This window comes from Cydia splendana, chromosome Z (assembly GCF_910591565.1).
Source record: "Cydia splendana chromosome Z, ilCydSple1.2, whole genome shotgun sequence".
NCBI lineage: Eukaryota > Metazoa > Arthropoda > Insecta > Lepidoptera > Tortricidae > Cydia > Cydia splendana.
Window position 1 is genome coordinate 38,846,291 of NC_085987.1, and position 13,548 is coordinate 38,859,838.

Genomic DNA, 13,548 nt, shown 5'->3' on the forward strand with positions numbered 1-13,548 from the left:
AAATGTTGGACATTTGCAGCAGAAACGGAATAATATTGTACTTCGTGCAATAATATGTTAAAGAGCGGCTACCAGAAATATATAAGCCATACGTTTGGTATTCTCTGTGTTTGTTGTGTATATAGATACACTATGCAATATACAACTAATATGTACTATAATAGTATAGTACATATTAGTTGTATATTGCCTATTGTTTAAGTACATTGATTGTCTCCCACATAGTATTTCGCTAATCATAATAAATAAGATTGTTTTAAGCCCGAATCTCATGAAAGACATCATACTAATCAATTACAAATTACAATCACGCTTCCAATACCAATAATCTCCGTTTGTAAGTGGTATGCAGATTAACTCACTTTACCACTAAGTGTTTTATGGTGAAATCAGAACACTTTAATTAATAATAATAACATCGAATTAAAAGGAGCAATACCTTTTTTAAATAGGTATTTATAGATTTCGAGTGTTGTAAGGTTATTGCAATCGTATACTTTACTAAACTAGCATGTTTAAAAAAATTGAAAATATTATTGTTGCAGTCAACCTATGACTAACAAATTATCGTATTAAATCCATCCCGGATTTAATGTTTTGCGATAAATGTATGGTTCTAAAGCCTGTAAGTGGTAAAAGAAACATTATGTAGAAGATATACCCCTCGGGCTAATCAAGACTATATTAACCCTTTATAAGGCAGAGACGATTTGGAAACCACTTAGTTAATAAACATTTACGGAGAAGAACATCCTCTTTTTTATTTAACTATAATGGTATTATATAGCGAGTATATCAGGCTTTCTTTCCTCATTCTTACTTTTTCGGTCAGTATTTAATCTTAGTGTAATTAATTAATTTATAGTATGTGGTCAATTTATGCACTATGCCTGTCAAGGGAAGCAAGCTAATCAAGCTATCGCCATTGTTTCCATTATACTATTAAAAATATACCTACACGTCGCTGTATCTAATAATTTGAATTATAGCTCTTGCAATTCACGATGGCGAGTGGCGAGACTCTTATTGGTATGATGACAAGGTCTAATTTTGATAAATCCACTCTCTATCGTGAATTGCAATAACTGTACTACGTTGTTTGTAGTGTCAGGAAAGTGTATAATTTGCCACTTAAGATTAATAAAATTATAAAAGGTTACCTACATGCTATATCGATAAGTATTGTAATTAGAACTTTTTGCGGAAGTCTCTTTCTAACTCCTTGATAGAAAGAGACTTCCGCTTGTAAATTGTATCGTGAAACGGGCCACAGATTATTTTTTTTTCAGTGATATTCGTATATTAATCCCACCCACTACAAGATACACAATAATGTTCGATTTACCGTATGTAGTCAATTAAACGCCAGTATGTACAGAGCACGTTATGTTTGTTATGTCAATGTCAATGAATAGGTGTATTGGAAACAGATCATCTGAAAACTCAAGTGCACTAACAGGCTGAGTGCATACAGTGAAACCTGGTTAATTGGCACCTGGATAAATGGAAAACCTCAATAATTGCAACCAAAAGTCCGGTCCCGGTCCCTTGAGACCAAAAGGCCTCTATAATTGAAATTTTGGAACCTCTATAATTGCAATTTAGATTTTAGGGCTTTTCGTAATTTTGCCTCTGTAATTGACCACATCGCAACTAAGACCTCTATAATTGACACTGTGCTAAAAAATCCGTATTTTTGCTCTTCTTTTTACCTCTATTATTGAAACGAGTCTTACTTATTACCTTTGTAATTGAAATAATGTAGTTGTAGACAGCAGAAACAATATTTTAATAGCAATGATCATTTTATTTATATCTTCATCCAGAATTCAATTTATTTATTGGGCCTATCACAGCCTGTAGTAGCTGAAATAGTTTTGATTTAATCAAAAACAAAGTATGCTTTTTACATTCTAATAAAACTTTCTTCTACAATTCAAGGGATTTTTTTAAACCCAATTTGATTAATAAGAAAATAAAGTAGTAATTAATGTAGTGTAAAAGTGCAAGTATAGACAGAAGCTATATTATATAGACCAGAAACCCAGAACATAAGCGTGTAAATCTACTTTCAATGGTTATTTGCACCTCCATAAAAGAAATTTGTCAGAACGTAACCTCTATTAATGAAAACCTCTATAATTGACACAACGATTTTTTGAACCTCGTTAATTGACACGACCTGCTTAAATGAAAAACCTGGTTAATTGACAAAAAATGGCCGGTCCCTTGAGATTGCAATTATCCAGGTTCCACTGTATATATTGACCACATGTTTTTCTTAATGATTTCGTTTTTTTTGCCGTAGATGTGTTCCCCAGTGCATTACAAACATGGTAGTGTATTTAACTTTCACGTAGCATATCTGTATAACTGGGGCCTTATAAAGGGTTAATTCGAAATTATATGTCGCTTTGTTAGCCAGGCATGTACATTATTAAATGGTTTATAGGAACATATCCGACTTTTGTTAATTATGTACAAGGTTGCAAATCTTTACTTCTTATTAAAACATGCTTGTTCTTCGAGACCTGGTACAGGGTTTGAATAATCTACAGTTAATGACTGATGTCGGTTTACGCATAATAACAGCAACAGATCGGTTACAGCATGTTATGTTACAGTAATAATTATTAAGCCTGCTTCTCTTTAGTGTCAGGTTTCAATTCCATAATAGTAACGACGCTTTCCGTTCTTGATGCTACGGACTCGTACATTTGCGTAAGTGTGCTTTCCGAGTCCATGCTTGAACGCCCTTCTCCCGTATTCATAAGCGGCAAATGATTACAATCAATTTCTTCCTAAAATAATACATTCATAATTCATAATATAACTATAACATAATTAAAATATCAAGTTAACGACCTAAGTTCATGTGATTGTTGAAGAAAGTACAATTTTTCATAGCTCCCAAGCAATGAGACGGCGCAATTATTTATTTAATATTTATTACACAATAGAAGAAAACAGAAAGCATTTTCTGACAGGAGGAACGTTGCCACAAAGCCACTCTCTGGCTTCACATGCTAAATCACCCCTTGAATTTTAAATGAAAAGTTCTTGAATAGGTAGTACTCGTTAATACATTTCTTAGACTAGTTGAAACGATGAAATGCGTGAATGTCGTTGACTAGGAAAAAAATCGAGAATTGAGCCAGCCTCGATTTTTGTATTTGTATTATAGCTACTAGCCTGCGCCTGTGACTTCGTTCGACAAGTTTGATCCTTCGATTTGGTATTTTTTAAATCCTTTTTAATACCAAGAAAGTCTGCACTTTGCAGATACGAGTACTTACATCTATGGACAGACAGTCGTGGAAACATTGTCTTTCATCTATACACGCGTCGTACCGCCGCCGACGTTTACGATCACGCGGATCAGACGGCCCGTACTTCTTATTATTTCGAAAGGCTCCTATTAAATTCTGCAATAATTATAATATCATATTTACGACATAACTAGTTAGTATAATGTGTAACCATTGGTCATAATATTCATAATTGAACTGAGGAGTGCATTTTTAAAAGGGTTTAGATATTAATCTATGAAAAGTATAAAACATTAACTATTAAAAAAAAATGTAGTTATACTTATAATATTCAATTATTAGCTTATAACACCTTTTCATAATGGCAAATGCTACGGAAGAATATAACTGGCATGTAGGTAGAGTCGCGTCAAGAAATATGGATACGAACAAAGAGCCAACAATATTTATACATACATCATCAGTTAGCAAGATTATAAATAAGATAAGATAGGGTCAATAGAAAAGAAGTCCTCACGTTTTTCATGGCGTAACGCACTATTATCCTGATCTGAAATACAAACGTGATCACAGCTGATACCAAGCCCCATATCAATGCGTATCTTGTTTGGATCTTACCAACCCCCTGTGCTATTTCGTAGATTCCGTGACCAAACGCTATCTGCAAAATAATTGATTTAGGTATGTGTACTCGTGTCGTGTTGGCGGGCAAAACCACGTTATTACTTATTGAATTTATATAGAAACTAGCTTCTGCCCGTGACTTCGTCTACGTAGAATGTTAATGATGATGATGATTGATAAAAACTAGAACTACCCTGTATCCTTCCCCTGGACTCGATCTATCTCCATACCAAATTTCAACTAAATCGGTTCAGCGGTTTAAACGTGAAGAGGTAACAGACAGACACTTTCGAATTTATATTTAGTACTAGCTTTCGCGACTTCGTCTGCGTGGAGTTAGTAATTTGGGTAGCTTATTTTTTATCCAATCTATTACTTTTTATCGATTCCCCATACAAACTTCCACTTCCCATTTCACCCCCTTAAAGGGTGATTTCTTGAATGAAACCCTTTGTCCTTCCCCGGGACTCAAACTATCTCTATACCAAATTTCAACTAAATCGTGCACCAGCGCCGGTGCTACACCGCGCAGGCAGGACGGTTCCTATTGACAAAGTTTTTTGTGCACCAGTGCTACACCGCGCGGGCAGGACGGTTCCTATTGACAAAGTTTTTTGTGCAGTTGTTGTTAAGTCCCCATACAAAATTCCACCCCTTTAAGGGATGATTTCTGGGATAAAAACTATCCTATGTCCTTCATAAATCGGTTCAGCGGTTTAATCGTGAAGAGGTAACAGACCGACAGAGTTCCTTTTATATAATATTAAGTATGGATTATATAGTATGGATGGATAGCATGGATTACACGTTATACTAACATCATAGGAAGCAGTTGTTAGCTGACATAATTAATTAGAGACGGGTACAAATTACAGATCCACAAAGGGCACGTTACGTTACGCCTTTATATTTAAAAACAGCACATACACCACTCACCCATAGAATCGCTGGAAGAACAGACCAACATACAGTCCAGAACTTTGTCGGACTAAATCCGAGCCAAAAGTTAATATCTGTTGAGAATTTTTCAACTCCGTATATCCACATGATAATAGCCATTCTTAAGCCACCCAAATACAATACGGTTTGGACCAATCCTATACTTAATCCGATTCGCAATTTTTCAACATACTCATCGACCTACAAAAAAATACAAATAATATCGTAACTTTCCATGTAAACCAGTAATATTACATGCAGGGCAGGGGGCCGATTTTTGAATTTCGAGCGCTCGATTTCTTCGCTCGAAAATCTATGGCAAACGAGTCCGATACTTGCAATTAATGGAATGGCTCTAGGTGCAATAGTTTTCAAAATACAGCACAGTAAAAAAGAGTCAACCCGGCGGCCTCCTTTCAAAAAAACCCGTATTTAGGGGCTACGGCGCGGCGCTCAAAAATTCTGTAGGTAAAAGGCTAGAACCATCACGGATGACGTTCAGTTGATTGCACATCTTTAAAACGAATGTTAAAGCGAATGCGAATGGCAAACGAGTGTTAGGCGAAATGCTATTTTAATAATACGAGTGATAGAAATTGGGGATCTAGTGGTATTTATCAGTCGTTTTCAATTCTAGTAGAATTTAAATGTCTAATTGTGGAGATATAAAGAAGGGAGCCAAGCGAAATCGAGTTCTTACTTAAGTAATTCACATGTAAGGCAAAGTAATCAAATGCAAATTTTGAGTTGTTTTCTTATGATTGCTGGTAGAATTGACTTTTAAATGATGATTTTAGATGATAAATATTTAATAACATTCATTTGAATTTGATTTGGTTTGATTTTGTTTGATATTTTACATTTAATATTTGCTTCGGGTTGGTGTGGTGAAAATTTTTGTGGTTCACTCGGGGGCAAATTTTGTTTAACCGTCGTGCTTTGAAACCCTCGCAACGCTCAAGATTCCATTTTTATACATACATACATAACTATTATTTCATTGAGTTTTTGAGTAAAGCACTAGACATCGGCGTGAAAAAGGATTATCGGCCTCATAACTATCCGCATCTATATGCGGTCGGCGGTATATGCGGTATCATCAGTCTATATGCATTCGGCCGGCAACCCCTTACTTCCCAACATCTGTACTAATATACTAATCTGACTCTTTCGGAATTTATTATTTTATATGTTGGCAATATTTTAGCAGTTATTTTATATACATACTAGACGGGCCCGCAGCTCCGCTCGCGTAAATGACATAAAGAGTTTGTCTTAAGTTTAGTTAAATACCGACATTATTATGTATTGAACCCTGCCAGGGTTTATAACTGTGATAGGGATTTCTTATTTGTAGCCATTATTTGGATAACTTAATTCGCAAATTTCTCATTGCGAAAAGGCAAGATGGTATTTTTTCATCTACGTAGGTATTTATTTAAAACTTGGTTCAACAAAAACGAGATTATTTATTTTTATAAGCCTAGTTGCAAAAACGTTCATTACTTAGATTAATTTCCGCCTTAAGACGAATATGGACGACCACCGCCCATAAATCGCCTTTTCATACAAACGTAGGTAGTCCCCATTTCCTTTTCTGGATATTAACATTACTTACTACGGCTACGGTGACGCAACGACCCAATAAAGTGAGTCCTGGCCTCCGACACCAGATCACGCCATGTCTCTCGGTCTTGCGATAGCTCTCGCCAGTCGCTATGGCCGAGGTTGAGCAGGTCTTGAGCAACTACGTCGTTTCAGCGTACCTACCTAGGACGTCCACTCGGGCGTCTCCCATTTTGTTGCCCAAGTAGGTACGCTCTCTTCACGGCACGGTCCTCTCCAATTATCTCTAAGTGTTCGAGCCACTGAAACGTAGCCGCTTTGGTCTCTCAATATTTCGCCACTATATCGTAACACATCCTTATTTCTATGGCAACAAAGTTATATTACGATATTTGGCTGACTGCTGACTGTACATTGGCTTATTTTCATCAGGTCGCTCAAAAATATCTGAACATGCAGTCATGCACTTTATCTACCTACATTCATTATAACTTACTATCCACTTACAGCCCGTTCCCCGGACATGGCAATGTTTGCCGAAGCCGTGAAAGTCAATCTGAATAATATAACTCAAAAAGAAATTTAAAACAACAAAATACAAATAATATGATCATATTAATTTGATTGATGTCATATATGGCATAAGTCACTCGTATGGGCTATAGACTAAGGTTGAGGTTGATAGCACTTTATATTTTACTTCGTGTAAAATAACGACGAAATAACTGTATACCAACATGACAAACATAATTTAGGTTACTTAAACTTACAACCGAGTGTTGCCGAGAGATGGCCGATCGTCGTCAAATAAAGATTGTTATGAAAATTTATTTTGCTTATTGTAAATTAAATACGCGTCGAAAGCGATAGTTTTTATGCTCTAGTCTATTCCCATATTTAGATAATAGATTGGAACAGTTTTTTCTTATCATACGTGTGTCGTATTTGAGAAACGTGTCAAAAACTTTTTTAGAAATTTGTAAGGCGCCATCTCGCTTCTTCTCTCGTTTTTTATCCCGTTCTGGTTTTTCAATTTTATATTATATATGATGATGATGATTGAATACTTGGGTTCAATAATGCAATGTATTTTAAAGGTAAAATATCGTCATTATTTAAAACTGATTATTAAAACGGGGGTGAAGATCAGTACGGCTACCACCAGTTTTGACATTGACATAACGCTCACGTTTACGTAATTTACTTTCTGTACATCTCGCTTGCACTAATATGCCAGTACGAGCGAGATGCATAGAAAGTAAGTTACGTAAACGTGAGCGTTATGTCAATGTCAAAACTGGTGGTAGCCGTAAAGAATTAAGTAAATAAAATAACGTGAGTGTAATCACAACTTACCAATAAAATTGGAACAGACAAGAAAAACCCAAAAAGGCAAATTAGTCCCTGTATGTAAATAAACTTTAGTGAAGGAAATTCAGTATGTAGTAATCTGGTTACTGTTAACGAGTACAACACCTGAAATAAAAAGTTCAGTAGGTATTCGTCGGTGCGAATAAAAAAATCGCCATGTATTTTTATGCTACTTTTCAGGAGACAAAAAAAACTGTTTATGTTCCTATTTAATATATTTGTTGCATCTGTATTTTTTTTCTAATAGATCAATGGTTTTTACATGATACTCATGTAGAAAAAAAAACAGTTTTTTTCGTAAATTTTTACAATATTAATTATTTTAACCAGAATTTTGCTACATAGCGACTTTAATTTGGTTCATTAATATCGTCATATGTGAAGTATACACATAGCGATTTGTTGTCAAAGTAACGTAGCACGAGAGATGACACACAGCGGATTTTAGGGTAATATACTCTACAATAAATCGCCATGTACAACAATCGCCATCAGCCTCAACGGAAAACAAATCATTTAATTTCGTTATGTGTTAAAAAAATAACATAAGTAGCTGTTTTTTTGTATAAATGTTGTTCTGTGTTCACATAGCGGAATTAGTTATTTATGGTTATTTTCAAAATTAATAAAGATATTTAAAATATTTATGTGGGTCGACGGGAAATTGAAAAAAGGAATTAAAATATGCCAAAATCAAAAAATCGTAAAAAACACCGATATTTTTTCGCACCGACGATTTTCTCAGATGATTTTTTCGAGCTTGGGCCCTAATATGGTAAACAAAAGCCTTTCGTTTCTTTTAAGAGTAGTCTTCAGTACGTGCTAAAGCAACCATGTCGTGTAAAAAGCAACTATCGTGATAGTATTAAGGTTCAAATGTATCGTGATAGTGTAGGGGAACGATGCTAAATCAGGATTTACACGAGCGTCATACAGACCTATCGGAATCGAAATATTGGATGATAAGAAAAAAAAAAGCTGTATAAAGGTTTTTTTCCAGCGAGCCGGAAAGCGTCTATAATTTTTTTTTTTTTGTGAGGTTGGTGGAGGGTTAAAAAATCGTTAAACAGTTTGTGGGTTTGGTCGTTTATGTCCACTTTAATGCTATATTTTTCTATAACTTAATATAACACTTATTTGTAGGCATTTACTTAATCTGACGAACACAAGTTTGACGCCTAATTTTTACATTGTAACCGTCAGATTAAGGAAATGCGTGCAAATAATTATCAAATTTAGTAATAGCACAATTATAGCGTTAATTTGGACTAATATGACCAAATCCACAATCTGCTTAACAATTTGTTGAACCCCCCACCAACCCCTTACCTACCGAGGGCTCAACATAGATGGCTAAAAGGGGTAAAGGTAGACTACATGGGGTACGCGCTCGAGTAAACACAAAAATCCCCTCTTGGGCTCCCCTACCATATGTGACCGCTCATTCAGAGAACAATCAGGGTGGTCTTATCTTTGGAGTTAACAAAACGTGTTATCTCCGAATGGGCCGTTTCATTAATTTGAACCATATAAATAGAATGTTAAGTTTGCTTTTTAAACCGGGTCTATTACCAGTAAGCAGTGTCACCACTGAATAAAGAAAACAATACCTTTTGTTACAAAGATTAGGGCCTGTGTCCGAAAAAAACATCTGAGATAATTCTTACTCAATATTAAATGCGGTAAAAATTTAACAAAAGGTCCCACTTTGTCGATTCTAGCTGAGTTACTAGTGTAGTAAATAAAGGTAGTGGACCCCGCAGTAATTCCTCTGCCAGAAAAAACTTTACTATATGATAAAGTATCAATAAATAAAAAGTACCTATTGTAAGTATGAATATCCAAAGAAAAACAATAATAGTATTTAAGTAAATACTAAATACCTAAAGTCTTAAATCGTTAATATCTTTTTGCGGAAAAATGCTCCGTTCCAACTTTCGTATTCACCGGACATATTCATGTAACGTATTGCGTATATGAAATATCAAAAAAAAATATCCCAGCGGAAATACCAATAACTTATTTGGTAAAAAAATTATGGATGGAGGAATTACTCGGTTAAATATATAAAGAGATTTGTATTTTTACGTATAAATACCAAACTTAGGGGTGTTTTAGGGTTCTGTACCTCAAAAAGAAAAAACGGAACCCTTATAGGATCACTCGTGCGTCTGTCTGTTTGTCACAGCCTATTTTCTCGGAAACTATTGGACCAATTAAGTTAAAATTTGGTACACATATGTAAATTAGTAACCCAAAGATGGACATATTTTTTTATAATTTTAAAATACATAGGTTCGAAGTTATTTAAGAAAATACAAATAGCAAAAAAATGACCATTCCCCCTGTATCTCCGAAACTACTGGGTCTAAAATTTTTAAAAAATACACAATATAGTTCTTTACCTATAGATGACAAGAAAACCTATTAGATATGTGCAGTCAAGCGTGAGTCGGAATTATGTACGGAAACGCGAAACGCAAGTCAGACTCGCACTTGGCCGGTTTTTGTTTTGAATATTTATATGTTAGTTTCGGCTCATACTATACAATAACAAAGCAAAATTTCATCGACTGAGGAATTAATGCATGGGCCTCCATACAACAACTTACTTCGTTTACTACACTATACGGATAGTTTAGTTTAGATGGAAAAAATTTACCTAAATTCGGGTTTCGACAAAAACTGATACAATATACTCTAAACTGCGCCTAGGGTCCCACTTATTCGATAGGTACCTAAAAAAACAGCGATATCATATTTTAACTAGTATCTTTAACCGTTATATTACTATCCCAAAGCAATTACAGTCCGTCTATAATAGACCTAAATCTAAAAAAAGCGTTTTGAGGAATTAATTCCCAGCAAGCTGGACATCGCTTTAACATCTTCATAATCCTAAATAATTCATCGTCCTAAATGCGTGTAATCAGAGTTTGCAGAATCCCAAGAGGTAGTCTTAGTAGAGTAGCCATTAAAATATATTGAAAGAATATTGTGTCAAGTCCAAGGTCATATTTTCACTTTTATTGTATTGTGTATGTTTTATTAAAAAAGACCACTTATACTAACATTCCCTGATACTGTACCTTAAATTTCGTATTTTTTAAAATTATTTGATTATAAGTAAATTTATCATTTTTTGCCGAAAATAACCGTAACCCATTATAACCGATTATAGGTTATTTTTCGGACATAACCGTAACCGAAAGAGGTTATGAAGTTTGACCAGTTATTGCAATCCCTATTACTAACTAAGAAAATAGTACAGCTACTTAAATACATTTTGGAAGCTGGTTTTTATATTTGTACCCAATTTTAAAATGCAACCATGTAACCGACAAAGTGGGACCCTGTCATTTATAAAGATAAAACATAGTTCTTGCCAAAGATTTATAACATGCGTAAATAGAGAACATTGTATAACGCACCAAACAGGCCATTTTACTAATGAGTCACTAAGTTTCGTAAATCTAGAAAGTGGGACCCTCCAAGGAAAGTAGGTTTAATAAAGAAAGTAAAAAGCTTTATCATTATAAAAATGACTTAATATTTGGTATTAGCATAATTTTAATACGTGATAAGTATACCTGTTAAGAAATCGTATGTTTTTTTTATAATACTTACACATGAAGCTTGTATTTTTTTTAACTTTACTAGGTACATGTTAACTAATTAAAATAATGTATGTACCTTATTTCGACTCTTTTGGTTTAATAATGCATTTATAAATATAACTTTCATGAAAAATCGGTCTCATGTAACAATTATACAAAAACGGCGTAATTCACATTGAGTGTTTTTCTCCCTTTTTTATGTTATAGCCATCGTGAACTATTAAGGTTTGATATAGGGGTTTGCTTAATTTTGAATCCTGAAAGTAAGTATACATAGTAGTTTGATATCAAGCACTCCATAATTTCAAAGTACGAGTGTGCAAATTAAATGAAAATATTTTTTCCGTATCAAACTTTAACCATCGTTCTATCCGTTCTCGTTTTGACTCAAAGTAGGGATTCACTAATCAGCGCTAGTTAACACATAGGTACCAAAAATTAAAGATAAAAAAAGTATAACATACATACACAGACACCATCCTTTCACCAATTGATATTTGCGTTATTGAAATAGATATTATGTGGTTGTAGGAACAACTAATAACTCCATATCGACAAAGTGGGACATTCACTTAATTATGATTTATTTATTTCACAATAAATACTAAATGGTTAATGCCGATAGAACTAGACTAAACATAAGTTTTTAAGAAAATTAAATAACACACTTACTAGGCATGGAAGTACCGACAGAAGCAAGTGCAAGTATAAATATATATTGATTAGTTTCTGGCCAAATATGAACTCGGTCGATAACGGCAATAAAACAAAAAATATATAATGCGAAGTTCTAGCTTCGGCACTGTGAATGTCAATGCAGTCACTTAATTGAAATAATAGTATATTCACAGACATAGATCTCAGTGAAGCAAGAATAATAAACAATATTGTAAATATAATAACAGCATTGTCAGTCATTGTAAAAGGCGAGGTACTACCAAAATCATGGAAGCCGATCATGCCTACACCATAAACCAAAGCGACCTTGTATACTGTTTCACCCTGAAAATATTTGACATAATTAAGTCGAAGCCACGTGTTTCACGGATGATCTAAGAAATTAAATAAATATTAGAAAGGTCAGAGCACGAGCAGGGGGCCGATTTTTGAGTTTCGACTGCTCGATTCCGTGTATTTCGTTCAATAATATCTCCAGTGCCCGGAATTTAAATTCTACTAATAGAATTGAAAACGAGTGGTCAATGCCACTCGATTCCCAATGATGATCGAAATTCAAAAATCGGCCCCCAGCACGCGACTATTATAAATTTCAGGTAAAATTAAGAGCAAAGAAAGCGAATAAATTGTATTCTAATAGTGTGAATGGAAATTTATAAGCAAAGCGACCCGTTTTCATTGCTCTTAGTTGAATATAATTATAACATAAAGACTATACTCTGTGCGGAAAGAGAAGAGTCGTGGAATGTATGGAGCCCTTCTCTTTCCGCACAGACTCTAATGGCTTTATTCATAAACGCGATGCTAGCCTGAATTAACTATAAACCGTTTGTCTTTATGTCATTTTGACTTGTGTATTTACTTATAAGAAAGGGATAAAACATAATTTAACTAAATCAGGCCCGTAAAGTTTAATAAATAAGGGGTTAAGTACGTCTATGTATTTAATTGTGATGGTGGCTTAGACCATTTAATAACTGGAGTGGCGGTCCCCCGCAAAAATCGGCAGACTGTTTCGTAAAGAAAATGACAGCGATGACATCTCTTTTCTAAATGCTCTAAGGATGGTGGACTCACAATTGAATTGTTTGCATTCACATTCATCAATCGAAAAAAAGCTTCGTTTCCTCGTCCGGTAGAAATTGCTAAATACGCATAGGTTACAATACTGCAGACATGTTTCAGCAGAACTAAATATTTGTACAACTGAAATGATACAATTAATCCCGAGTAACTATCACGTCATACATGCATGAGTAAGTACATTGCAAATACCAGCTCAAAAGTAGGCATGTTCCTAGGATGTTAAAATGCAGTAGGTTCAGAGAACGGAGTGTTTGAAGAGTCGTAGCCATTTTTTCTTCGAGGCAATTACTCCGTTCCCATTTTTTCCCAGTGAAATTTCTTCGCTTTATTTTATTTTTCGTGGACATTTTTTCATAAACTAAATATTCCCTTTCTCAATGTATTAAGGGATTAAAAAG

At 34.5% G+C, this 13,548-nt stretch overlaps 1 protein-coding gene and 1 long non-coding RNA gene across 2 annotated transcripts; both read right to left on the minus strand.

Moving 5' to 3' along the window:
- Positions 1-2,550: 2,550 nt before the first annotated feature.
- On the minus strand, positions 2,551-4,036 carry LOC134805227 (uncharacterized). Its single transcript, XR_010146256.1, has 3 exons — positions 3,787-4,036; positions 3,297-3,425; positions 2,551-2,801 (listed from the first exon to the last, which is right to left on the minus strand). It is a non-coding gene; the product is annotated as an uncharacterized LOC134805227 (long non-coding RNA).
- A 614-nt stretch (positions 4,037-4,650) lies between these two features.
- Positions 4,651-12,406, minus strand: LOC134804006 (uncharacterized; the record flags this gene model as incomplete). The annotated part of the gene is made up of 4 exons (XM_063776860.1): positions 4,651-5,033; positions 7,725-7,941; positions 8,921-8,925; positions 12,059-12,406. Coding segments are annotated over 4 exons (819 nt in total), but the record flags the coding sequence as incomplete, so codon positions are not given.
- Between the last annotated feature and the right edge of the window lie 1,142 nt (positions 12,407-13,548).